The sequence below is a fragment of the Cnephaeus nilssonii genome (genome assembly GCF_951640355.1).
Source record: "Cnephaeus nilssonii genome assembly, chromosome: 24".
NCBI classification, from domain to species: Eukaryota; Metazoa; Chordata; class Mammalia; order Chiroptera; family Vespertilionidae; genus Cnephaeus; species Cnephaeus nilssonii.
Window position 1 is genome coordinate 4,577,472 of NC_137095.1, and position 12,342 is coordinate 4,589,813.

The following is a 12,342-nucleotide window of genomic DNA, read 5'->3' on the forward strand; positions in this document are numbered from 1 at the left end:
AATATATTTAAAAAAAAAAAGAATATGGGAATTGTTATCAGTATTAGTCTATATTAGTCTATTACTTTGGATGGCTAGCTTGCAAGGTCAGATAGTTAAGTTTATCTTTTTCTATTATTTGAACTAAAAATAAAATCATTTTATAGAATAAAAGACTGTCTTAAAGTGACAGAGTTTATAGGACTAGGGACTATCTAACAATAGCAGAGGGTTTCAAACAGCAGTTTTTATACAAGATGGGGGTTGCTCTGCTTCAGCAGCAGACAGAGCCACACGGGCTGCTACTGCTTATCAAGAAAGGGTTTGGCCCTAACCGGGCTGGCTCAGTGGATAGAGTGTCGGCCTGTGGACTCAAGGGTCCCAGGTTCGATTCCGGTCAAGGGCATGTACCTTGGTTGCGGGCACATCCCCAGTAGGGGGTGTGCAGGAGGCAGCTGATCAATGTTTCTCTCTCATCGATGTTTCTAACTCACTCTCCCTCTCCCTTCCTCTCTGTAAAAAACCAATAAAATATATTTTTTAAAAAAAGAAAAGAAAAGAAAGGGTTTGTTTGCCCAGCTGGCGTGGCTCAGTGGCTGAGCCTTGACCTATGAACCAGGAGGTCACGGTTCGTTTCCCGCTCAGGGCACGTGCCCGGGTTGCGGGCTCGATCCCCAGTGAGGGGGCGTGCAGGAGGCAGCCGATCTGTGATTCTCTCTCATCATGGATGTTTCTCTCTCTCTCCCTCTCTCTTCCTCTCAGAAATCAATAAAAATAGATTAAAATAATAATAATCAAGCAAGGGTTTTATTTCCATACAGATGATACACAGCAGTCCTTCCCTGTCGGCAGCTCTCACCCTGTGGTAGAAGTTTCCAGATTCAAAACAGTGGCAACCGACTGGTTTCAAGTTGGGCCGATGCCACGGGGAAGACACGGGACATTCACGGGCTGCTTACGACCCGCCCTGTGGGTGGGAGACCAGGGTCACCCAGCGGACCTTGACTGGCAGCCCCGACTCCTGCCAGGGGTGGGGGAGGAAGCAGAGGGTCAGGCGGTCCATCTGACCAGGAGGAAGCGTGAGAGGAGGCTCTGGCCCTGAGGACCAGCGTGGGCCTGGGCGTCCATGTGACCCGCCCACCAACCCCATGACCTTGGACCAGAGACTTTCTGCATTTAAGCCTGTTTTCTCCAGAGGAAAACGGGGATCCGTCTACCACGTCCCAGCAGAGGGAACGCAAACCCCAAGGGGTAGAGACCGTGTGGTGGGAGGAGGAGGAGGAGTGGGAAGGACTAGAGCGAGGTACAGAGCTCCCATGTCACAATCAAATTTGCTGACCTCGCCCGGCCGGCGTGGCTCGGTGCTTGAGCATCGACCTAGGATCCAGGTCACGGTTCGATTCCCGGTCATGGCACGTGCCCAGGTTGGGGGCTCCATCCCCAGTGTGGGGCGTGCAGGAGGCAGCAGATCCATGATTCTCCCTCATCATGGATGTTTCTCTCTCTCTCCCTCTCCCTTCCTCGCTGAAATCAACAAAAATTATCTTTTTAAAAATCGGAGCACAGCCCTAACCGGTTTGACTCAGTGGATAGAGCGTCGGCCTGCGGACTGAAGGGTCCCAGGTTCGATTCTGGTCAAGGGCATGTACCTTGGTTGCGGGCACATCCCCAGTAGGGGGTGAGCAGGAGGCAGCTGATCAATGTTTCTCTCCCATCGATGTTTCTAACTCCCTATCACTCTCCCTTCCACTCTGTAAAAAATAAATAAAATATATAAAAAATAAATAAGTAAATAAAAAATAAAAATCGGAGCACAGCCTAACAAAAGGCAGTTTTCTAACTTGTGAAAAAAAAAATTTTTTATACATTTTTATTGATGTCAGAGAGGAAGGAAGAGGGAGAGAGAGAGAGAAAGGAACATCCATGATGAAAGCGAATCACGGATCGGCTGCTTCCTGCAAGTCGCTCACTGGGGATCGAGCCCACAACCTGGGCATGTGCCCTTGACCGGAATCAAACCTGGGACCTTTCAGTTTGCAGGCCGGCGCTCGATCCACTGAGCCACACCGGCCAGGCTGTGAAGTCTTTTAATGGGAGGTTTACCAATGGCCCGACACTAAGTCATGGACCTCCCTTTGTCCTAACGATCCCACTGTGTCCCGAGTGTCCAGCGGCCGTCTCCGTCACCTCCAAATGGCCAAGGAGTGCCGGCTGGGGGAGGGCACCCGGAGGAAAAACTCAGCACCCCAGGGCACCGGGGCGGACCCAATACAGGGCCCCGGGAAGTGGCAGCTGACGCACCCACTGCAATGCGGGCCAGTGTCACAGAAAATGGCTTTGGGTCACGGCCACGCCCATCAGGAAGCCCGCCTGGGGCCGAAGACTCACCTTCCTCTTACTCATCCCCTCCCTGTGACCTGTCCCCGGGAAGACGCGGAGGACGCAGAGGCACGAACATGCGATTTATTGGTGGAAATGGGGCAGAGTGTCCGTGACTCCTGAGCCCTCCGGTTGCACCACGAGTGTTGTTTGCTCAGAAGGAGGAGAAGTGAGGGTTGGCAATACCTCTCGCAAGAGTCCACGTTTCCCAACACCCGGGTCCCTGCGGTCAGTGCAGCTGCCCCAGGACGCACAGCAGGACCTTGGCCGCCGCCCCCAGGAAGGCCGGCCAGCCCGGCCGGGCCTCGAACTTCTGCACGAAGCCGTGTTCCTAGGAGAGGACAGAGGGCACGGTTTTAGAACACGATCGGGGACACTGAGTGTGCTGGGAGGAAAAGCAGAGGCCGTGTCACCGCGGCGATGCAGAGGGCTCATCTCTCTGGGCTCTCACTAGTTTGAGGGTCCAACCTCAGCATCATCTTCAGGGAGCTACGTCTGTGGTTCTAATTCTAATTTCTCAGTAACCATGTTTTATTTATTTTAAACTAGAGGCCGGGGGCACGAAATTCGTGCACAGAGGGGGTTCCTCAGCCCGGCCTGCACTCTCTCCAATCTGGGATCCCTCTCACAATCCGGGACGCGACTGGCTCCTACCCACTCTCCTGCCTGCCTGCCTGATCGCCCCTAACCCCTCTGCCTGCCAGCCTGATCACCCCGACCTTGCCCCCTTGCCTGCCTGATTGCCCCTACCTTGCCCCACTGGCTGTTTGATCTCCCCTAACCTCTCAACCTGCCTGCCTGATCACCCCTAACTGCCCTCCCCTGCTGGCCTGATCACCCCTAAGTGCCCCCCCCCTGCCAGCCTGATCTCGCCCCCAACTGCCCTCCCCTGCTGGCCTGATCACCCCTAACTGCCAACCCGGTCTAATTAACATATTACCCTTTTATTAGTATAGATATTTTTTATTGATTTCAGAGAGGAAGAGGGAGAGAGAGATAGAAACATCCATGATGAGAGAGAATCATGGATTGGCTGCCTCCTGCACACCCCCTACTGGGGATTGAGCCTGCAACTCAGGCATGTGCCCTGACTGGAATTGAACCCAGGACCCTTCAGTCCACAGGCTGACACTCTATTCACTCTCAAACAAACTAGGGCAGTAGCCACGTTTTAAAAGGAAAAGAGAAAGAGGCGAAATTGATTTTGAAATATATTTACCTAAAGTAGTATTTTAATATGCAGTTAATAGGAAAATGGTTAGTGAAATATTTGACAGTGTTTTGTATCAAATCGTTAACGTGTATTTTCTTTCTCTCTGTCTCTCCCCCTCTTTCCACTCTCTCTAAAAATAAATGGAAAAATATCCTCAGGTGAGGATTAACAAAATAAATGAATAAAAAGAAAATAAAACAATGTGTATTTTGTACTTACAGCGTATCTTTTTAAAATATATATATTTTTATTGATTTCAGAGAGAAAGGGAGAGGGAGAGATACAAACATCAATGATGAGATAGAATCACTGATTAGCTGCCTCCTGCACACCCCCCACTGGGGATTGAGCCTGCAATCCGGGCCTGTGCCCTGACCAGGAATCGAACCGTGACCTCCTGGCCCATAGGTAGATGCTCAGCCACGGAGCCGCGCGGGCCGGGCCTGCAGCACACTCTAATTGGGACGAGCCACATTTCAACTGCGTAAGTGCCGAGCGGCTCCCCTTCTCTCTCAGCGTCTGGCCTGAAATGTGCGCGCGGCCCTGGCCAGGCTCCGCTGGCTGAGCATCACCCTGCGCTCCGAGAGGCTCTGGCTTCAATGTGGGAACTGAATCAGTGGCTCACTCGGCAGGCAGCCAGTGGCTGTTTCTCGTCCTCATCGATTGTCCTCTCTCCCCCCTTTCTTCTCTAAGAAAATAAAATAAAATCAATCAATAAAAACACACCCTCAGGGGAGGGTGAAAAAGGAGAAGGAACATGCAGGTGTGTCTGTAAACTGCACTTGCTGAGGCGTGAGGACCACGAAAAGCCGGACCGAATGGGTGCTCTGAGCCGCTGGGAAGGTTCTGATTGTCCCTCACACGTCACTCTCCTGATCGCAGCTTCTCACAATGGAGTCTGGGCTGGACACCGTCTACATTAGGGAGCGTCCGCACTGGAAGTACCTGTGAGGCCATCCGGCCAGATGCCCTCTCTGAGTTGGACAAATGGGGAAACTGAGGCCTGGAAAGAGCCAGTTGCCTAAGGTCACCCACTGGCCCTGGGAGCGCGCCTGCAGGCACAAAAGGAAGGCGATCCCAAGGGGGGCGGGTCACCTCTAAGGCTTTCCAGAACGAGGCTGCCTGGGGGTGCTGGGGACAGCGGAGGAGAGCCTCGCCCTCCTGTCGGAGCCCAGAGAGCTGGCCCTTCTCAGCACCTCAATGGGCAGAGGGGCCGGAGGGAAGACTGAGGGTGTGGATGCGGAGTAAACCAGATGAGCAGCAGCCGGAGGGAGGGCGGGGGGGGGGGGGGGGGAGGAGGGAGGGAGGGAGGGAGGGAGGGAGGGAAAGAAGGAAGGAAGCAGGGAACGCATGCTGTTAAAAGTGAGAAAGAGCCCTGGCAGGTTTGGCTCAGTGAATAGAGCATTGGCCTGCGGACTCAAGGGTCCTGGGTTCAAGTCCAGTCAAGGGCACCTGCCCAGGTTGCAGGCTTGATCCCCAGCGGGGGCGGGGGGGCGTGCAGGAGGCAGCCGATCCATGATTCTCTCTTAAGAATCATGGATGTTTTCTCTCTCTCTGCCTTCCTCTCTGAAATCAATAAAAATATATATTTTTTTAAAAATAAGAAAGAGAATAAACCAGGAGCTCATAAATCCCATTACTGATACACTGGTCTCCCCCCCCCCGCCCAGGGCATCTGTTTTAGATGGCGGCTAACTGTAATTGATCATATAATTAACGGGGATTTAGTCTATTTGTTCAGGGAAGTTAGGCAATACTACTATTAATAACAACAACAGCAAGTATTGAGAACTCTGCGGACACGGTTCTGGGTGCTCCCGCTACAGCAGTAACGGGGTTCCTCCAGCCCAGGAGGCAGGTGGCCGGGTCGCCCCGAGCTGCAGAGAGGCCCCGAGGCTGAGAAGTTACGCAACTTGTCAGGTCACCCCGGAGCCCGGAAAGGAACGGGGTTCGCCCGCTTCCCAGTAGGTGCCGCCCCCCCCCCCCCCCCCCCTTCCTGGGGCCTAGACCCGCAGGCACAGGCTGTGCCGTCCCCGGAAATGAGTCACTCAAGGGCAAGTTCATTCATTCAAGCTCGTTTGTCCAAGGCGCTGTGAGAAGGTGCCCTCTGCCCTCTGCCCGGCTAGCGTCCTGACTCAGAGCAGCCCGGCCTCCCGTGCACAGAGCAGTGACTCATGGGAGCCGAGGAAGGAAGGTCGGGGCGACCTTGAAATGCCCTCCTGCCAGGTGTGTCCATCCCGTCTCAGGCCCAAGTCCTGCCGGTGTCACGTGGGGAGCTTGAACCAACCCAAGGGCTCCGTGACGGCCGAGCATGCGTGTGCGGGCACACGTGTGTCCCTACGTGTGTGTGTGTGTGTGTGTGTGTGTGTGTGTGTGCGCGCGCGTAGGCTCACCCTGCCAGGCTCACCCTGACCCCTGTACCTCCCGGGAAGGTAAGTTCACTTCTAGAAATTCCCCCAGACAGCCTCCCCGCCCCCACTGATCAGGAGTTCCAGGAGCTCCCAACATTCATTGCTACAAGGTTACATCTTGTGTGTGTGTGTGTGTGTGTGTGTGTGTGTGTGTATATACATATACATATATATATATATATATACATATATATATATATACTAGAGGCCCGGTGCACGAAATTCATGCACGGGGGTGTGTGTCCCTCAGCCCAGCTTGCACCCTCTCCAATCTCCAATCCAGGACCCCTCGAGGGATGTCCAACTGCCCATTTAGGCCCGATCCCTGGATCTATAGGTTTCAATGAGTGACTGGGATCGGGCCTAAATGGGCAGTCGGACATCCCTCTCACAATCCAGGACTGCTGACTCCCAGCTGCTCGCCTGTCTGCCTTCCTGATTTCTCCTAACCGCTTCTGCCTGCCAGCCTGATCACCCCCTAACCACTCTGCTGCCAGCCTGATTAATGCCTAACTGCTCCCCTGCCAGCCTGATTGCCCCTAACTGCCCTCCCCTGCAGGCCGGGTCACCCCTAACTACCCTCCCCTGTAGGCCTGGTCACCCCTAACTGCCCTCCCCTGCAGGCCTGGTCCCCCCCAACTGCTCTCCCCTGCAGGCCTGGGTCCCCCCCAACTGCCCTTCCCTTCAGGCCCGGTCGCCCCCAACTTCCCTCCCCTGCCGGCCTGGTCACCCCTAACTGCCCTCCCCTGCTGGCTTGATTTCCCCCAACTGCCTTCCCTTGCAGACCTGATCCCTCCCAACTGCCCTCCCCTACTGGCCATCTTGTGGTGGCCATCTTGTGTCCACATGGGGCAGCCATTTTGTGTTGGAGTGATGGTCAATTTGCATATTACTCTTTTATTAGATAGGATAGAACCCTAAGTGACAGGTAGACCAGTTGACCGTTTGACCAGTCGCTATTATGCGCACTGACCACCGGGGGGCAGACGCCCCCCGGTGGTCAGTGCGCTCCCACAGTGGAGCGCCGCGGGTACCAGACATCCCCCGAGGGGTCCCAGATTGCGAGAGGATGCAGGCCAGGCTGAGGGGCCCCACGGGTGCACGAATCCGTGCACATGGACCTCTAGTTTTCAAATAATATTCATCCCTTGTCTCTGCTGCAAATACTCTAAGCATTGGGGACTCAGTCCCAGCCCAGGCTGACAGGGGGCCTCTGAGGCCCCGAGAATGTCTGCCTTCGTGTGAAACTAAAACTACTCCCACAGCGGAAGCCTCCCCCACCCCCCTCCTTCCTCTGGCTGCCCACAGCCGCAGGAAGAAACTGACAAGATCTCTCACGCTGCCCCAGCCCCAGGCCAGGCCTGCTGAGTCAGAAGCATCGCAGGAAGAAAAGGCCAGTTGAAGGAGGAGTACTGGGGGGGGGGGGGAGCACGCCATGCAAAGGTCACATCAAGTTTCGAAACGTTCACGATGACTGAAGTCACCCAGGGTTCTGAAAGCCAGTTAGCCAACAGGAGGAGCACCTGCCACCTGTATAAAAATAGCTGCATCCAGCCCTGACCGGTGTGGCTCAGTGGACAGAGTGTCGGCCTGCGGACTGAAGGGTCCCGGGTTCGATTCCGGTCAAGGGCATGGACCTTGGTTGCGGGCACATCCCCAGTGGGGGGCGTGCAGGAGGCAGCTGATCGATGTTTCTCTCTCATCGATGTTTCTAACTCTCTATCCTTCTCCCTTCCTCTCTGTAAAAAGTCAATAAAATATATATTTTAAACAATATTTGCATGCAGAATATTCAGAGGACTCCTACGGGTCACTGAGAAGATGACAAAGCAATAGAAAAACGGGCCAAGAATGTACGTAGGCAGGTCCCTCCGTCAGAGCCGCCGGCGGAGGCCACCACCCCACTGGTAATTAGGGAGAAAGACTTCAACAAGCTAACTTAGGGCATTGGAACCCCGCAGAGGGGGGGAAGGATGAGATCGCTACCACACAGCTAAGGCAGCCGGGATGGGGGCAAACACCTGAGACTCTCACCGGCTGTGATGGGAGGGGGACTTGGTAGAAACGCTGGGGATGGCAAGGATCTAGCCCAGTGGTCGGCAAACTGCGGCTCGCGAGCCACATGCGGCTCTTTGGCCCCTTGAGTTTTTAGCAAAGGCCAGCTGAGGAGTACCCTAATTAAGTTAATAACAATGTACCTACCTCTATAGTTCAAGTTTAAAAAATGTGGCTCTCAAAAGAAATTTCAATCATTGTCCTGTTGATATTTGGCTCTGTTGACTGAGTTTGCCGACCACTGATCTAGTAAATCAAAACATGTGCGACCCAGCAAGTCCAGATCCCCACATGCGCCCGGGAGAACACGCGTGCACAGGGCAGGCACGGGCAGACCTTCGATGCAGCACGCTCATGGCGTGAACTGTGGAAAGGGCCTCGATGTCCGGGAGCCGGAAGTGGCCGGACCCTCGACCGCATCTGCACACAGCACGGAGGTGGCGCTTTTAGAAGGACTGTTTTAGCCCTGGCCGGTGTGGCTCAGTGGTTTGAGCGCCGACCTGTGGACTGCAGGGCCCCGGGGTTTGATTCCGGACAAGGGCACATGCCCGGGTTGTGGGCTCGATCCCCGGTGGGAGGCATGCAGGAGGCAGCCGATCTATGATTCTCTCTCATCATTGGTGTTTCTGTCTCTCTCCCTCTCCCTTCCTCTCTGAGATCAATAAAAATACATATTTAAGAAAAGAAGAAATCAAGTAAAAAAAAAAAAGGCAGCTATAGATATATATATATATATTTTAAAAAATAAATAAATAAAAATACTATTTTAAATACCCTTGGGTGAAGAAAAAGCAGAATGCCCTAACCGGTGTGGCTCAGTGGATAGAGCGTCGGCCTGCGGACTGAAAGGTCCCGGGTTCGATTCCGGTCAAGGGCATGTACCTTGGTTGCGGGCACATCCCCAGGTGGAGGTGTGCAGGAGGCGGTTGATCGATGTTTCTCTCTCATCGATGTTTCTAACTCTCTATCCCTCTCTCTTCCTCTCTGTAAAAAATCAACAAAATATATTAATGAAAATTATTAAAAAAAAGAAAAGAAAAAGCAGAATGAGCACCGTGTACTATTTACACATATTTAAAAAACCCTTTTTTACAAAGATGCACTATGGGTGCTTTCTATGGCTGTAGTCAACAGCTATGTTTTGCATTAAAATAACTGACAGCAGGGGTACCTCTGGGGAGAGGGAAGGGCCAGATTGGGGGGGGGTGTGTGTGTGTGGAGAGGACGCCTGGGGACACAGTGTTTTTAAAAAGCGACGCATGGGGCGTGGGCTATGAAGGAAAAGCAGAGACACCCGGCGTGACAGGCCCCGTCACGTGATCTCTAACGGAGTCCCGTCCCACGCAGGCCGCGGCTGTCTGGGGCCTTGACAATGCAACGACTCTCCTTTGGGAATTCTGGAAGCACGTTTCTTGCGGTTCGTTCCTCTTCCGTCATCGGGCGTTCACAGCCAGAATTGTCATCTTAGCAGACGGGGCGAAGATGACCTTGTAAGCCATGGACTTGCAGAGAGACCTGCCCTTCGCGACCTCGTGGGGAAATGTAACAGCGTCTACAAGCAACGCTTTTGGCTAAGCGTGCGTTGTCATGACAACCCTAGTCAACACTGAGCCCGGGCTGGCTGCACGCGCTACTGAAGACGCGCAGAGGCCTTGCAACTACAATCCATACATCCGGGGTGCCCCCCCCAAAGATGGATACACCCTTCGAATAATTATTTATCCCAACGGGTGACGTCTGAGAAGAAAGAAACATCGACGGAGCTGCCGGCTGTGAGGGGCACTCAGAGGGCGTACACCTACTGCGGCCGCCCTGTGCGTGGACATATACTTTGTTTTCTCTTTTTAAAGGATTGTGGCCTTTATTATTATTTTTATTATTTTATTTTTTGTGAATCCTCACTCGAGGATATTTTCCCATTGATTTTTAGGGAGAGTGAAAGAGAGGGAGAGACAGAGAGAAACATCGATGTGAGAGAAACACATCGATGGGTTGTCTCCTGCACGAGCCCCGACCAGGGCCCGTCGGGGAGGAACCTGCAACCGAGGTACGTGCCCTTGACTGGGATCGAACCTGGGACCCTTTGGTCGCAGGTGGACACTCTATCCACTGAGCCACACCGGCCGGGGCGTATATATACTTCCAATCAGCCAGGAAACTGAATTCCTGTCCCCGAGTGAAGAGCGAGGACACTGCTTACCCAGCCGCCGTTCTGCCTGATCCAGTCCCCCGCCTGCGAGGTAATGAACTCGGCCACGAAGTGCGAGATCTCCTCGGAGGTGTCCTCGTCCAGGTCCTGGCCGTCCGGGTCCTGGTCCTGGTCCCGGTCCCGGTTGGGGGCCCTGCGCTCGCGGAGCAGCTTCTTGGTGAGGATGCCCTCCAAGGCGAACACGGTCACGAGGCGGCCCCAGTTGACCACGCCGTCCTCGAACTCCTCGCGCACCACGGTGAGGAACACGGCCCTGGCGGCCTCCACGGACGCCACGTCCAGGCCGTCCAGGAAGGGCTGCAGCGTCCTCTCGGCGTCCTGCTGCACGGCCGAGGCCACGTCCCGCAGCAGCCGGGAGACCCTGCCGGGGCGGGCGGGCCGCGGGCCCCGCAGCACGTGCCGCAGGTAGTCCTGGGCCAGCCCCTGGACGTAGCCGAAGCCCTCGCAGCCGGCCATCCTCCCTCCCCGGCCCGGCCCCGGCCTGAGCTCCTTCCCCGGAGGCGGCGGCAATCTGAGGCCGGAGCGCAGGGCGCGCGGACCAGAGCCCAGTGCGGGGGACGGGCCGCCCGCGGGTGACATCAGCGCCGGGAATTTCTGCTCGCATCACCCGGTCCTTCCCCCCGGGGCGGGGGCGGGGGCGGGGGCGGGGGCGAAAGTAAAAGTTCAGAGCAGCGGCCACTTCCCCATCCGGCCGTGCGGCTGCTGCAGCTCTCGGGCCCCGTGCGCGCGAGGGGCGCGGAGACTGGGGGGCTGGCCCAGGCGCGGCCCCTGGGAAAACGGGGCAAGTCCCCGAGTCGTTCATTCGGAAATCACCGCCCGGCCGGGCAATTCCATGTCTGAGCGTCTGCGCCCCAAATAACGGGAAACGGGGAGCAAATTTAAACGCACAGCGTACCATTACGCACAGAGGCCCCGCGGCAGGAGCAGCCCTGGGGAAGGCCCGGGCCGGGCGGGGCGGGCACGCTGGAAGGAGCCGTGGGGGAAAGAGGGAACATAGGTAATATTCTCAACAACAAAAATTGAAAAAAAACAAGGTGGGAAGAACCCGTGTTCATCACCAGATGAATGGATTAGCAAATTATGGGACGTTGTTATTATTTTTTTAATCCTCACCCAAGGATATTTTTCCTTTTTTTTTTTTCTAGAGAGGGAGAGAGAGAGAGAGAGAAACATGGATGTGAGACAGACACAGCTGTTGATTGCCTCCCAAACACACCGTGTCCAGGGCTGGGAAACAGAACTGCAATCGAGGTATGCGCCCTTTGACCCGGAATCGAACCCAGAACCCTTCAGTGCCCCGGGGATACTCTAACCACTGAGCAACACCGGCCAGGGCCAGAACATTAGCCAGCCATAAACGGAACCCTACAATGTGGGTGAATTTCAAAAACATTATGCCAAGCCCCGCCGGTGTGGCTCAGCGGCTGAGCATCGACCTATGAAAGGAACAGGCCCGGGTTATGGGCTCGATCCCCAGTGAGGGGCATGCAGGAGGCAGCCGATCCATGTCTCTCTCTCATCACTGATGTTTCTCTCTCTCTCCCCCCCTCTTCCTTCCCTGAAATCAATAAAAATACTTTTAAGAAATGATGCCAAGCGGGAAAAACCAATACATGAAAAACCCGCCCTCAGCAGATGCACAGACAGGAAGCAGGCAGGTAGTATGGCATGCAGAGAGGGGGGGTGGTATAACTGCTTGCTGGGTGCGGGTTTTGTTTTATGACTAAAACGTTTGAGAATTACACAGAAGTGGTGGTCACACAATAGTATGAATATATTAAACACCACTGAACTGTTTACTTCTTTAATATGTTTTTTAAAATATATTTGCATTGATTTCAGAGAGGAAGGGAGAGGGTGAGAGAGAAACATCCATGATGAGAGAGAATCACTGATCGGCTGCCTCCTGCACGCCCCCCACACTGGGGATGGAGTCTGCAACCCGGGCATGTGCCCTGACCGGGAGCAGAGAGCAATGACCGACGGACGAGGGCCACCTGGGATGCGGAGTGGGAGAGGAGGCCCGGCGCGCCCCGGCTGGAGGAATCCCAGCTCCCAGAGCAGGGTCCCGGGTGCGTGACGGTGACCGTGGGGAG

At 54.7% G+C, this 12,342-nt stretch overlaps 1 protein-coding gene across 1 annotated transcript; it reads right to left on the reverse strand.

Moving 5' to 3' along the window:
* Positions 1 to 2,550: 2,550 nt before the first annotated feature.
* BCL2A1 (BCL2 related protein A1) lies at positions 2,551 to 12,037 on the reverse strand. The gene is made up of 2 exons (XM_079764162.1): positions 10,238 to 12,037; positions 2,551 to 2,689 (listed from the first exon to the last, which is right to left on the reverse strand). The coding sequence occupies exons 1-2, from the start codon at positions 10,823 to 10,825 to the stop codon at positions 2,588 to 2,590; spliced, it is 690 nt and encodes a 229-aa protein (XP_079620288.1). The 5' UTR covers positions 10,826 to 12,037; the 3' UTR covers positions 2,551 to 2,587.
* Positions 12,038 to 12,342: the final 305 nt, after the last annotated feature.